The 15,478-nt window shown below is 45.2% G+C and overlaps 1 protein-coding gene across 2 annotated transcripts in view; it reads left to right on the forward strand.

Moving 5' to 3' along the window:
- SEC63 (SEC63 homolog, protein translocation regulator) overlaps positions 1-15,478 on the forward strand; it is a 78,724-nt gene that overhangs the window by 22,985 nt on the left and 40,261 nt on the right. For both annotated transcript variants that reach the window (XM_058660087.1, XM_004580342.4), the window contains exon 2: positions 7,861-7,960. In XM_058660087.1, coding sequence (XP_058516070.1) covers positions 7,905-7,960 — 56 coding nt within the window. In that variant the 5' untranslated portion in view covers positions 7,861-7,904. The remainder of the gene's footprint in view (positions 1-7,860; positions 7,961-15,478) is intronic.

The following is a 15,478-nucleotide window of genomic DNA, read 5'->3' on the forward strand; positions in this document are numbered from 1 at the left end:
GCAGGGCTCCAAGATTCCCAGGCTCATTAGCAGGAATGCTGGATGACAGTGGAACAGCCAGGCCTCAAACTGGCACTTATGATAGGGGATGCAGGGATTAAAATTGGATCAACTTTCTGCCGCCACAGTGCCAGTCCTGGAATACAGCTCTTGGGGATTCTGCATGTGAAACTATCACTGGAAATTTTCCTTTTAAGCTGTGAAGTGTAACATTATACAGCTTTGGGTATTTTCATCATCTTATAGATGTATATTTTTGTTGTTTGTAATATAACCACTAACTGTATTTTGAAGTAACCTTTATAAAGATAGTTTACAATGACAGCGAGAGTTTTAATTAACTTTTACTTCAAGTGACTAAGAATGCCAAACAAGCATTAATTTAGTTTGTTTTGTATTTGTTTTAGACTTTTAAAGTAAATAATTAAGCTGAATTCCCCACTCTTCTTATTTTCCATAATCATTCAGATACTGAGTGGTTCTTTTTTCTGAAGAGTACTTTTTAGGAGAATGTGCAAGATGATCAGTTCATTTTTACTTCTTTTTATTCTTGTAGCTTATCCTGTCTTCTTTTTCCTTTGTCCCTGAACTGTAGGCCATGTCATTGAACTTGCCTTTGATGAACTCCTCATAGCAGAGAAGGAGAGCATTAGTGAAGCAAATAGATTGTCTAAAAAAGTGAGCCAGTGTTACCACAGTGAGATAATATGAAGGTACTTCAACAAGTTCATGGAAAATGGAATTAACATAATTTTGAAATGCATGCAGAGTTTTTTCTTGTAAATGAATAAAATGTCAGTGAAATAAACGATGTTTGTCATTTGGCTTTCTTAATTTTGCTAATTTATATACAAAAAACTGTAAAATCTCTCAGTGTGTTTAATTTAATTTTTATTTTTAATACTGCTTATAGTTGAAAGGGATGCTATGCCCAGTGAGTCTCTGATGAGGGTGGAGAGGGTCAGATAAGGAGGAAGGTGGGTGGGACACATGGGTCAGTCTTTTTTTCCCCTTTGTGTCCACAGGAGAGGAAGGGGAGATGGCTGCTTGCTGCTTGCTGTCAAACCTCATCCACACCTGGGGGCGGGGAAGCGTCCTTTGATGACGCTGCAGAGGCACGGATGTAGAGAAGAGTGTTCTGAGGGTGTTACTTGATTGGCTTCAATAGTTAGTGGTTTTTGTAATCCTCAAAGGATTAAAATATTGTCACTGAAAGATTAGGTCACACTTTTCTTCACATTTTGATTTTGTTGATTTAACATTGAAGACTCCTTTACTGTTTAGGTTCTGCAGTATATATTTCCTGTAAATTGAATGAGCTAATCTGGAACCTCCATGTTTTGACAAAATATGCTTGTAATAGAATAAAACTGCATTACTCTGTGTTCCATATTGACAGAACTTTTTGTTTCATTAAAGATAATTTAAGGGGTTGGTGCAAAAGCGCAACTGGCTAGTCCTCTACCTTGTAGTGCTGGCATCCTGTATGGGTACCAGTTCATGTCCTGGCTGTTTTGTTTCCAATCCAGCTCCCTGCTTATGGCCTAGGAGGGCAGTGCAAGATGGCCCAAAGCCTTGGGAGCTTGCACTTGCATGGGAGAGACTGGGAGGAGGTGTCTGGCTTCAGCTCTGGCATTGTGGCCATTTGGGGAGTGAATCAGTTAGATGGAAGGTCTTTCTCCATATCTCCTTTCTGTAAATCTGCCTTTCTAATGGCAATAAGATCATTTAAAATTAAATTTTTATTTATTTGAAAGAGAGAAAAGAGATATCATGTTTGCTGGTTCACTCTCCAAATGCACACAACAGCCAAAGCCAGGCCAGTCCAAAGTCAGGAACCAGGAACCTTAAAACCTGGATCTCCCTGGGGATTCTAGGAACCCAACTCTGACTTAGCACCTGCTGCCTCCAGGGGTATGCATCAGCAGGGAGCTAGAATGGATAGAGGAGGTGGAGCCAAAACATCCAAAGTAGCCTTACTCTCTAAATACCTGCCTTTGTATTTACTTATTTATTTATTTTTTATTCGTTTTATTACAGCCAGATATACACAGAGGAGGAGAGACAGAGAGGAAGATCTTCCGTCCGATGATTCACTCCCCAAGTGAGCCGCTACGGAAGAGGGAAGGAGAAGAAGGCAATTGAGAAAAAGCCAAGAGTTACAAATAACCTGTTAATGATTGGTGAATTTGAGTGAAGAATGTTGTTTATTGTAATGTTCTTTCAACTTACCGTGTGAATGTTTTTGAAGCCAAGTGGAGGGGGAGGGGCAAGTCCTGTGATGCAGTTTTAACTACTGCTTGAGGGTACCTCCATCCTTTATTATGGGATGCTAGTTAAGAGTCCTGCTTACTCTGTTACTGATGTAGCTCCTGCTAATGTGCCCGGGGAACACGAGCTGATGGCCCGAGTATGTCAGTCTGCCACGCACTTGTTAAACTCAGCCCTGGATTTCAGCCTGGTGTAGACTCAGTTCTTGTGGCCACTTAGGGAGTGAGCCAATAGAGAGATTAGCTCTATTTTTGTCTCTGCTTCTGTTATTCTTTTAAATAAATAAATATAGCAAAACAAAGTGGACAACACTTCATAGTCACAGGGAATAAAAATAAATTTTTATTTGTAGGAATGTGAAAAAAGAGAATGTGTGAAGTCAGAGTATTCTCATTTGCAGGTTCAATCTCCAAGTAACTGTAATGACTGGGTTTGGGCCTGCCCACGGGTAGGGGTCAGGAACTCAACCTGAGTGTCTGTGTGGGTGGCAGGAACCAATTACTTGAGCGGTCCCCACCATCTTTCAGTGTGGGCACTGTTCGCTGTTATTTGCATTCAAGTCGTTACATGCAGCTAATTCCCACACCCAAGTCCTCTCTCCAGGATAAGTTTGCCGCAAACCCAAAATACTAGACCCAACGAAGTACTTAGGAAGTTCTTTATTCCAGCAGTATAAGGAACAGACTGGAGGTGGAGGGGAGAGAGCAAAAAGGGAAATGTTTCCTTGCCGTAGTGGCAGGAGGGGGCTGCAGGGAAGGGTAAGGGGGCAAGATGAAGGAGGACAAGGAATGGCCTGGCGGGAAAGGGGCAGCGTGTGCAGCTGGGAGAGAGGAAGAGGAAGGGAGGGCAGCCGTGAGCGACTGGTGGTTAGGATTGTCAGCACCATGAGGTTACTGCCGATTGTTGGGCAGCCAGAAAGACTTGAAACTTGTGAGCAGTGGGAAGAAGCAGGAAGTGGTGCTGCATCCAAGATGGAGGGATCTCATCAGTCCTGAGCGCTATTCGAGCCACTCTCACAGGCACTGTCTCTAGTCCTGGCTGCTCTACTTCTGAGCCAACTCAGAGGGTAGCCCAGATGGGCCTTTACACCCACGTGGGAGCCCTTGGAAGAGGCTCCTGGCTTCAGCCTGATCCAAAGATTTGGAATGTTTTGTTAGGAATTTTCACCATTAACCCAAGATGTCCGATGCAGGGAGTCACATAGGAGGTCTTTATTTCAGCGGGGGAGGTGGCTGCAGGGAAGGGCTTTCAGAGAGAGAAAGAGTTTTCCTGTCATGGTAACAGGAGGGTCATCTTGGGAGGCCGGTGGGAAAACAGGGCTGAGAGCTGAGAACCTAGAACCGGAAGAGAAGAGAGCAAGAGGAAGAAAGAGTGGCAAGAGGGGGCCCAAAGGACCCCAGCATGGGGAAAGAGCAAGAAGGGGTGCCCTGCACACAGAGGTGTGGGTTTATGGCCTGCGGTGGGTATCAAGGGGCTGTGGGGGATTGTAGATGCAGTAATAGGCGGGTCCTAGGGGGTGGGGCTGCAAAGGATTCGTGGATAGGGACATGCGGTGCCATGAGGTTAAAGGGGTTGATGATAACACGGTTAGGAAGTTAGAGCAGGTTGGTGGAGTACAGGGTTGTGAGGTAAAATGGCTTAGAATCCAAATTGGCAGGGGTCCTATCAGTCTTCAAGACTGATGTTCGTGTCATTCCTCCCATATATGCCATGGAATTTTAGTTGTGTTGGAATTATAAATGCCACTGTGTTAATATATAAAGCATGCTCTGTGATACTTAGTGATTGATTTAATTGTCCTCTTCAAAGGGAAGATTTAAGTTGAGAGAGTATGATATATGGGCCTGATGCAACGGAACATTGTCGCATTTCGTTGGCATGTTTCTTCCTTCAGTCTGGAATAGTTGATTGGCCTTTACTTTAATTGTTATAGGCCGATTATCTAGTGGAATGAGCTATAAATTTAGGTTGTCACTAGATTCAGATAGTTTCTGAGGCAGGATTACCACAAAACACTGTCTGCTGTTCCGATTGCATTCCAAATGACTCCAGGTTGTCCTTGTACTGGTGATGTTTATTGAACCCTTGGTAAAAGTGGTCACTGCCAGATTGTGTTAGTTCCCTATTGTAATAAGTTAGTATAAATTCAGTGGCTTAAAACAGCAGCTTTAATCTTTCCCAGTTTTGAAAACCCGAAGTCCAAAATCAACTTACTTGTGCTGAAGCCGTGGTTTGTGGGGAAGGTTCCTTCTGGAGGCTCTGCAGTAGAATTGGCTTCTTTGCTTCTGCTTCCAGAGGTTGCTTGTGTGCCCCACTTTTAAAAAGAGCATTATTCCAAGGTTTTCTTCATTGTATCACTTTTTTTTTGACCTTTGAACCTTCTGCCTCTCTAAGCACTGCTGTGATTGAATGAGTCATATTAGGATAATTTCCTTGTTTCAGTATTCTTTATTTAGTCACAGCTGCTATAAAGTACTTAAAATGATGGGTTGCAGTTGTTGGGCTGTGGGCCTCTTGGGGTGGGCATTTGTTTAGCCTGTTTTACTTGCTCAATGTAATGTCATTGTTTTCTCCTTTGTAATTAATATTTTAGTGGAATACACTGGAATTCTTGGCTCCTATTACTAGCAAAAATGATGTTTAGAAGTCAAGATCAGGCTGCTGGATGTGTTCATTACTATTGGCATTTTGCTGCTCCTGGGCTCTTGTCACACAGATAGGGCTGTATCCATGATTTTTATTACAATACATTGATTTGGGTGGATGTTTGGCTCCAAGTTCCTCCTAGCTCTTTGTCTTACGCTAAAGAGAAGCCAATGGGCATTAAGTGGACCCTCACCTCCCCGAAGTCTAGTTACCATATAACGATGGGGGGGGGGGCTGTTAGTCACACCCTTCTGATGACCTTTTTATTTTGATGAAGGAACTGGACAGGAATTCCCCTCCATACCCTTTAATTCATTTTGCCTTCCTCCCTGAAATGGTGCTTAAAAGACTCAACTCCCACCATTTTCCTGGGTCTGTCTTCTCTTGGATTCCCCGTTGCTGATTGGAGGCGTTGTTGTGGAACCCCCAAAGTGGATCTGATCATCTGATACTCAAAAAGCCAGTCACTGACATTCGGGTCAGTGGAAGATGGTAGATCTGTATTGCAGAGCATAGAGCTAGGAGCCAGACAGTTATTGCTTCATTCCTGGGCTTCCGTGTAGTCGGGGTAAAGGTTTTTATAGAGTGAAAATTGGGGCTGAGAGGTGTGTACATGCAAGATTCCTGATTGGTCAGCTATGCGGTGATCTTTAGGAAGGGATTATTGACCTTTGTGTGTATGTGTGTGTGGGTTACTTGAATGTAGTTACAGGATTTCCTTCCAGACCCTCAAGGTTCTTATCTACTGGTGAAGCAAAAGACTCCTGGGAAATCACTCTCTGAAGTGAATTCCTTTTGATAAAAAGCAGGCAAGGATACATTGTGCTAAGGCAGACAGACAGGGATACCTGCGGCTAAGGGAAAAGGCATGGATCTAGACCTTGCTTTTGTTACGGGTTGCAAGTGAGATCACACCAGACATGTCTAAGGTTTATTAAGGAGTCTTTATTAACCAAGCTTGGTGATAATAGAGCATACTAGAAATAAGCAGATCACAAGTCCATACGGCAATCCAACCAATCATAATCCAACCAAACACAATCCAAAGGGGAACAAATGGTCATTACCCTGAAGTCCATCTGTTAAGCTGAAGACCTATGCCCCAGTTTCCCCAACAATAAGTTATCCTAAGAGACATGCAACGAATAACCTGGACACATGCAAAGCTGCAGACATTCACCTTTCCCTGGCTTCTCTGCCCACATTCCACTACTGCTAGGCCTCCCCTCTCCTGGAACTCCTGATAGTACACGAACCAGAAACAACGCTACTATATCCATTGTCCCATCTAAGCAGTACACAGGGACCATGCTCCGGGGATTACCTGACCAGAAAGAGAGCGAGCCCCAGCTTCACAGGCCTTTTAAAGGGGCTTGTGAGGGGAGTGGTTACACAACAATGCAATACCACCCTCTCTCAGGTGATAGGTGAGTCACAGGTGGGCAGGAGCAAATACCTAGGTGGTGGGGGGGGAGTGGCTGAGGATGAAATTATCATTCCATTGCTGTTAGGATCCACCTTCAGGTCAGAGGGCGGGGGACACAGCCACATTTCATTTGCCCACTGTCAGTGGGTGTTGGCTATCACTGGCTGCACCCATAACAGCTTCAGCTTTTTTTTAAAAATAAATTTTATCCTTTTGATGATTTTTACATAGTTGATTAGATTGTAAAGGGTCAAGGGCTAAAGGAAAGTAGATGAGACCATTGTTTTCACATTCTCTTTTTTCTTCCTGTATCTGGAGGAAGAGGGAAGATAAAGGGAGAAGCCACACCCAACCTCCCAATCATCCCAGGGGCCCCAGTGTGGGGGCTTGTTCCAAGGGTCCTGCTCCAGTGATTTTTGTTAGTTCAACAGTCCTAAAATGCTGTTGATCCTGCCACTCCAATCACGATGAAATCTCTGCAGAATCCACTGGCTGACATAGTCCATCTTAGAGTCTCCGTTTGCCCATATTTTCACTGCCAGCACATGGCTAGGATAGTTGATCAATTTGTTCTCTCCTCCAACCTCTGTTGTGGTACCAGGTGTCCTCTGCAGACTCCAGTATTCTGCCATATCGTTCCTGTTCATCTGGATATGCTGTCCACTGCTCTAAGACACTGAGGAGACCCAGCTCTGACACATGCACTCCATGGTCATTTAATGGAACCTGCCACTCTCTCCATGGTTGGGGTTCTGAGTCTAGTGGTTTAGTTGGTGGTGGGGGGAGGTCCACAAAGATGCTTGTATAGAAGTGTTTCCAGACCTGATTACTGTGTGTGCTTGCCAATACAGGGTCCAGCACAGTCCCTTGCCCAAAATAGCCTATGCACACACATACATGGGTAGCTGCAATTGCTGGGTCAGTTCTGTTCCAGCACTGTGTTCTAGCAAACCAATACGTGTTGTCCCCCACCCCACATTTGACCATCTCGGAAATCAGTGGAGCTGCAGTCTAGACCCACAATAACCCCAACCAAGTTCGTCCCCTGCACTGTTTCCCCTGCTTGCCAGTATGTATAGTAGACTGGTCCCACATCCCACTCAGCTCTTGTACGTGTTAATGGGCACTGAAGCCTAGTTCATCCCAATCAGCCCTACTATCTAGTCCACACTGATGCTAGTGGATGCCACTCTGTCTGTCCATGACTGCCCCTAGTCCTGGTTCTCATGGTCACCAGAGGAAGTGGCAACCCAAGAGGGAGTTTTTCAGGATTCGCTTTTACTCCTGTCATTGTGGCGGGAAGCCTCTATCTTACATAAATATTGCTTTGCATGATGAAATTGTCCACATCAAAATTATTTTGTGTAAGACAATAATTGAGGATGCCTTCAGTGACATTAAGTACCTTAATGTTCGAGTAGATAGTAGCGTGGTAATGATGCTTAATATTGTGTTAACTCTGGTTTTATCTTTAGTTGGAAAATGGTTTAACCCATCTTTTTTTTTTTTTTTGACAGAGCAAATTCGACTAAAGAATATCAGAAAAGTGTATGGAAGATGTATGTGGTATCGTTTAAGGTTGCTAAAACCTCAGCCAAATATTATCCCTACAGTAAAGTAAGTAATGGTTTCAATTTTTAAAAATACGTAGTGCTTACTCTTTGGGATTCACACCAAATAGAGGTGTAATACTATAATCGGACATTGTATGTAAAGAACATGTAGCCTGCAATAGGTGTAAGACAGAATTAGTAAGTTTGAGAACTGTGAACAGAATGGATTAGAAATCCATAGATCCAGAAGGGTGGACAATGTAAGAAAACAAATCCTGACTGTGACATCTGTAAAAGATTGCAAAAGCAGGGCTCGGCACGGTGGCCTAGCGGCTGAAGTCCTTGCCTTGAAAGTGCCAAGATCTCATATGGCAACTGTTCATATCCCAGCGGCTCCACTTCCCATCTAGCTCCCTGCTTGTGGCCTGGGAAAGCAGTCTAGGATGGCCCAAAGCCTTGGGACCCTGCACCCACATGGGAGACCTGGAGGAATTTCCTGGCTCCCTGCTTCGGATCGATGCAGCACTGGACATTGTGGTCACTTGGGGAGTAAATCATAAGACAGAAGATCTTCCTGTCTTTCCTCCTATCTGTTTAACTGACTTTGCAATAAAAATAAATAAGCTTTAAAAAAAAAGTTTGCAAAAGCAAGGAGATGCCAGGGTCAAGTTGCATTCCAGAATAACAGAGTTTGTTGGATACCTACTGTATGCCAGGTACTTTATGATAGTTTTAATCATAGTTGTGTTACTTTAGGTGGCTTGAATCCTCCCCCCCACTTTTTTTTTTTTCGTTTGTAAGGCTTTGTAAGAAGAGGCAAAGATTAACTTTAGTGTTGAGAGCTTCAGTGATGTAAAACAAAAGGCAAAATTGATGTTGACAAGTGGCACTTTTATTTTTTAAGATTTACCTTCTTTATTTGAAAGGCAGTTAGAGGGCCCAATGTAATGGATTCATTGCCTAAATCTTCACCTTGCAAACTCTGGGAATCCTATATCAGTACTGGGTCATGTCCCAAACCACTTCCCATCCAGCTCCTTGCCTGTGGCCTGGGAAAGCATTAGAGGATGGCCCAGAGCTTTGGGACCCTACACATGTGAGGGAGACCCGGATGAAGCTCCTGGTTCCTGGTTTCAGATCAGCTCAGCTCTGCCCATTGTGGCCATTTGGGGAGTGAATCAGCAGGTGACAGATCATTCTGTCTCTCCTCTGTAAATCTGATCTGCCTTTCCAATAAAAAACAAACAAATATTAAAAAGAAAAGCAAGGAAAGAGAGGGAGGAAGAAAGTAAGGAAGGAAGCACAGAGTTACAAAGAGAGGAGAGACAGAATGGTGTTGCATATGCTGGTTTACTCTCCAAATGACTACAACAGGCAGGGCTGGCCAGGCCATGGACAGCAGCCAGGAGTTTCCCCTGGGTCTTCCAAATGAGTGCAGGGGCCCGGAGACATGGGCCGTCTTCCATTCAGGCATGTTGGCAGGGAGTTGGATCCAAAATGGAGCAAGCAGCTAGAGTATAACTGACATGCGTATGGAGTGCTGGTGTCATTAGGCTGTTTCATCTGTTACTCTTGGCCCCAAAATAGCTTTCTATACACTTTTGTTATTGTTTGTTTTTATGTTAAATTAAACTTTTGTGCCAGTTTTAAAAGAAACATCCAGGCAAATTCTTTTGGCTTCCCAACAGTTTGTAGATATCTGAACCTCAACATTCAAGGGGGAAAAAAAAAGGATTTTTCAGTGATTAATAAATTGATTTACTTAGAGTGCAAACTAAGGACTGTTGAAGTGAAGGAAAATTGAGTAAATACTGGTAATTTAGATAAACAACTAAAACGTTTTTACTAGTCATTCCTGGAACTTTCTTTCAAAATTAAGCAGCCGTTGTATAATGTTTCCTTTCTGGTAGCATCTCTGAAACTAAGGTATGTCATTCCTGAAAATTGCCTCCAAAGTGCTCATAGAAAAATATGCTTAGAATTAACTCTGCAGGACTTTCATAAACTAAATTCACAAACAGAGATCACATTAAAAAATATGGAACTAGGCTCAGTGCAATATCCCAGCAGCTAAAGTCCTCGCCTTGCATGCGGCAGGTTCTCATGTGGGCACCAGTTCTAGTCCCGGCTGTTCCACTTCTTTCCAGCTCCCTGCTTGTGACCTGGGAAAGCAGTAGAGAATGGCCCAAGGCCGTGGAACCCCATACCCGAGGGAGGCATGAAAGAGGCTCCCAGTTCCTGACTTGGGATTGGCTCAGCTCTGGCCATCGCAGCCACTCGGGGAGTGAAGCAGCAGACAAAAGATTTTTCTCTCTGTCTCTTCTTCTCTCTAAATCCAATAAAAAAAATCTTAACATACATATATAGAACTGTATCGTGGAATAATAAAATTAATCAATTAATTAAAAAAAAAAGAAAAATATGCTTAGGCCGGCGCAGTAGCCTAGTGGCTAAAGTCCTCGCCTTGCACACTCCAGGATCCAATAAGGATTCCGGTTCTGATCCCGGCAGCCCCATTTCCTGTCCAGCTCCCTGCTTGTGGCCTAGGAAAGCAATAGAGGACAGCTCAAAGTCTTGGGACCTTGCACCCATGTGGTAGACCCAGAGGAGGCTCCTGGCTTCTGGCTTCAGATTGGCACAGCTGGGAGGCTGCTGGGGGCTGCAGGAAGGAGCGTCTTGCTCGGATCTCGATCCCAGCCACCATGTGCTCATGGTGAGCTGGGCCTGGGCCCGCCTGGATTCGGGAACTACTTCCTTTCGGGTGGGTACACCGAGGTGGGGGAGTCTCCGGGACTGGTTGGGTCCGGTGCCCCCCCTCCACCGCCCTCATTGGGCGGTGGACGGGATTGGGGTGGGGCGTAACCTTGGGCCTGCGGGTTTAAACTTCAGCAGCCAGGAGGCTGCTGGGAGCTGCAGGAGGAGCGTCTTGTTCGGATCCCGATCCCAGCCACCATGTGCTCATGGTGAGCTGGGCCCGGGTGGCAAGTGCGCCATTTGGCGCCAGGCTGTGCCTGCTGACCGCCCGGCTGGGGAGCTCTGGGGTATTGGTTGTCCAAATCGCTGCTTTGGTAGCTCCAGGCTAACCCCACTGTTTCTGGGATCTGAGCCAATCCTAAAGATTCCCAATGCCAGTAACTCTTCCTTTGAAGAACTTGTAATCACTTAACAATGCTGAGCTGTGAACACCTATAATGCAAAAGATAAGCTCAGGCTTGTCTAGCAGGATATTGTTTTGCCTGACATGATGATGGTTCAGGAGACTGGTCACATTAGGCAGGGCCATAACATCAACTAGCACTCTAGAACCTTATCCTGGGGTGGATTCTGTGCAGGATGTGTGGGTCACACCCTGTAGAAAGTTTAGCCCCACTGGTAAACCTAAAAGTTTGGGTGGTTATGGATTAAGCTAGGTGTGACCAAGGAGCCTGCCATCAATCGCAGGTAAAGGAACCTGCAGCAGTCTGCACTTGTCAAGGCAGCAGCACCTGAATGTGCATCCTGAATAGGATGTGGGGTGGGCCGGGCTGCAACATTCACCAGCTCATACAAGGCCAAATGGGAGGCCAGAGTACACCGGGCGCTGGCCTAAAACCCATTGGCATGTATGAGAACTGGGGTTTGGAGTGGATCAAGTGGAGGAACTTGGGAAACTCCCCTGGCGAGTCATAGCTCTCGCTGGTGAACACGTGGTCCAGATCTGGGGGTCGGACAAGCAGGGCATAGTAGCTCCAAGATGTGTAAATTGGTAATGGAACGGAATGTACTGGGCAGGACTGAGCAAACCTTAGCCTACAAGCAAAACTAGGAACCAGGATGGAGCACAGGTCATACCGAGCTAGGCTCTTGCACCTGCTGGTCCTCAGAGCAACCATGGGCAGGCCCAATTGGGAAGGTAAGGGGACACCCTAAGTGGGTTGAGGTTCCCACCAAGGGGCGCGTGTGCTGGAATGGGGGCTGTGTTCTAACTAGGAAACAGTTGTAGTCTCCCGTGGCACTAGTGTGGACTGGGATTGGATGCACCAGGCCAGGTCAGACCCCAACACCGTCTGGTGTCATGGAGAACCAGGATAGATGTGGGACAGACTAGGCTGGGTATCAAACCCTATTAAGCCATGTGTGAGCTGTATGTGGGTATGGACGAGCCATGGCTGGGCTGAAACATCCAACAACAAGAACCAGAATGGGTTGAAAGCCAGCCAAGAAAAGCCACTGTTCCTGTGAGGACAGGAGGTGAACTGAGTAGGGCTGGCTCATGGACCCCCTGGTATGCGCAAAATCTGGCATTGGGAGGGGTTCTGATGGAGGAACCTGGGCAACTCCTCTGGCAGGACACAATCCCTGCAGGTAAGCGCAAGAAGCATGATAGGAAACAGCCCAGAATAGGCCATGGAAAGTTTCCCACTGGCACACATTCGGCATGGGTCAGGGGCAGACCAGGCTGAATCAGTTCATGTCATCCACTGGCAAATCCGATCACCAGAACAGTGTGTTGGTCGAGCCAGGTTTGGTCGCGACAAAACCAGTACACATTATGGAATGCCATGGTGTGGTTGACTGTACTGGATGTGACTGCAGCACCCAACCAGCAAACGTGAGGTCCAGGAAGGGAGGGGCAGAGCCGGCACGGGGATTAAGGGGCTGGTCCCCTCGCTGGATAGCTACTCCCACTGGAGAGCGTGGGCTGAGATGGGGACAGACCAGACTAAGCAGGGCTACAACACCTGTGCGCCGCATGTGGACTAGATCAGGGAAAAACCAGGCTGGGCTGATTATTCCTACTGGTGCAAGCATAAATTAGAGTGGGTGAGGGTTGTTTGGGCTTAGCCACAGCATCAGATGGCAGAAGCTGGCACTGGGGGCTAATTCTGTCAAATCAAACCACAGAACCACCCGAAGTGTGCATCAACCGGGATTGAGAGAGACCCGGGAGGGAAATAGTGGGTTCCTCCCTCTTGGGTTACTACTCCCACGGGAGGGCATAAAAACTAGGATGGGGGCTGGGATGGCTAGACAGAGAGGCACTCAACAACATCCGTGAGGGCTGGATAGTTGAGTTGGTTAGATGGAACTAGGCTTCAATACCCATTGACAAGTACGAGAGCCAAATGGGATGTGGGACAGACTGGACTAGTCTGCTATACATACTGGCAAACCAGGGTAGGGGGCGGGCCTGGTGGGGGTTATTGTGGGTCGCTCTGACTAGGCTGCAGCTCCCACTGGTTTATGTGAGGGCCGAGTATGTGCTGGGCAGAACCAGGCTGGACTGCAACACCCATTGGTTCCAGTGGAAGTCGGGACTGAAAACAGAACCAACCCAGCAATTGCAACCACCAGCTGATTGGGGTGATGGACTGTGCCGGGCCCTGTGCTTGCTAGAACATACAAGAATCTGGTCTGGGAATACCTCATAGTTTGTTTGGAGATCTCCCCAATCGAACTGCTGGACTCAGAACTCTAACCAAGAAAAGACAGAAGACAGAACAGGTCAATCATTCATCTCAGCTATATGTGGGCAGCGAAATATGGGGCAAATGGAGACTTTATGATGGACTATATCAATCAGTGGACAACCTCATCGAGCGAAACTGGCAGCGATTCATAACTGGAGAACTATTAAAACCACTTGAGCAAGGATCTCAGAGCATGCCCCACCTCCGGGACTTGGGGTGGGCGGGAAACCGGGTGGGGCTTCTCCCTCAATATCCCCCTTTACCTCAGATACACGATGGAAACAATATGGACATAATAGTATTACCCACTTCCCTGTACCCCCTGAACCTTTTCTTGTTAACCATAATTAACTATGTAAAGATTGTCAACAAGTATACAATAAAATAAAATAAATTCAAAAAAAAAAAAAAAAAGGATCGGCATAGCTCTGGCCATTGTGGCTACTTGGGGAGTGAATCAATGGACAGAAGATCTTCCTCTCTGTCTCTCCTTTTCTCTGTGACTTTCCAATTAAAAAAAATGAAAAGAAAATTATGCTTATAGGAAGAAAATGCAAGATTTCACAAGTTAGTTCCTAAGACCATATGCAGGGAGGATGCTTTTTTTGTGAATCGGGGTCCAAATATGTTTTTGTGTACAGTGTGGTCTAATTTGTTATCTTTTACTCTTTTGTTCTGGCTTTCGGGAGATTTGAGCATGGTAATTGGTTGTGATGTAGTGTTGTGGGTTGGGGGCTTCTTGCATGAGCATCCCCACACCACAGTTCTTGGGTCTGAGACCAGGTGCTGCTTGTAAAGCATGTGACAGTCTATCACTCTGCATGGGTTATACTCTTTGCATTTGTTTTAAAATCTTGCTTTCGTGATTTTTAAATTTTTTTTTCTTAATTTGTGCTTTGTGAAGTTTGTTATGTTTGCCGTTGGTAGGAATTGGCAAGGCAAATTGTGGTTATTTGGAGATAAAATCTGGTTTTAAGTGTTTTTCACTGTGTTGGAGGTTATACCAAACTTTGAGTTACAGATGTGTTATTTTTCATTGTTTTCATTTGTCATTCAGTACTTATTCTAAGCTTACTGTATATCAGTTATATCAGGTGTTTGGCTATACTCTGATAAAATAGATGTGGGTCAGCATCTAAGTCATGAAGATACTGGAAATAAACAGGCAGTGATAATAGAAATAAAAATACATTCATTTGGATGTGAAACTTTTTTGAAATCTATCCGTAATTCTCGTTTTCTTGTTAAAAAGGGCTTATTTGAGGGGCAGAATTACAGAGATAGAGACACACACACACACACACACACACATCTTTCATCTTCTGATTAACGCTCCAGGTTACACTGGCTGTGACTTGGCAGGACAAAGCCAGGACCGCAGAACTCTTTTCAGGCCTCTCACATGGATGGTAGGGACCCAAGCATTTGGACCAAATTCCACTGGTTTCCCAGGTGTATTAACAGGGAGCTGCATTGGAAGAGGAGCAGCCAAGATTTGAACTGGCACTCATGTGAGATGTGAGTGTTGCAGATTCAACTTAATCTGTGTAGCATGCCACCAGCCTCTGTGGATAGTTTTTTTTTTTTTTTGGTACTACACCTTCTGTATGAACTTTTTGGAGATTCATTGTATATATAGATTCCCTTTTTTTCCTTTTTTGCATCAAAACGTGATTTTATTCTCCCTGAACTTCTGTTTTTAGGTTTTATTTATTTGAAAGACAGAATTCTAGAGAGATGATCAGTCTGTTGGTTCACTCCCCAAATGACTGTGTTCCCCTGTTCTGGGTTGGGCCAGACTGAAGCCTGGAACCAGAGCTTCTTTCCATCTCCCATGTGTGTAGGAGGAACCCAAGTACTTGAACCAACCTATTCTGCTTTTCCCACGCCATTAGCAGGTAGCTGTTTCAGAAGTAGAGCAACCAGGATATGAACCGGTGCCCATATGGCATGCTAGTGTTGCAAGCAGCAGGTTTTGCTGCTATACTGCAGTGCCAGTCCCTGTAGGTAAAATTGTTAGAAGATAACCAAATATCCCTCCTTCCCCAGATAAATTGCATTTCTACACTTACTGAATGTAATTATTAAGATAGCAGTTCTTTTTTACTTTAATTAGATAATACTTAGAATTA

This window comes from Ochotona princeps, chromosome 1, assembly GCF_030435755.1.
Source record: "Ochotona princeps isolate mOchPri1 chromosome 1, mOchPri1.hap1, whole genome shotgun sequence".
Lineage (NCBI taxonomy): Eukaryota > Metazoa > Chordata > Mammalia > Lagomorpha > Ochotonidae > Ochotona > Ochotona princeps.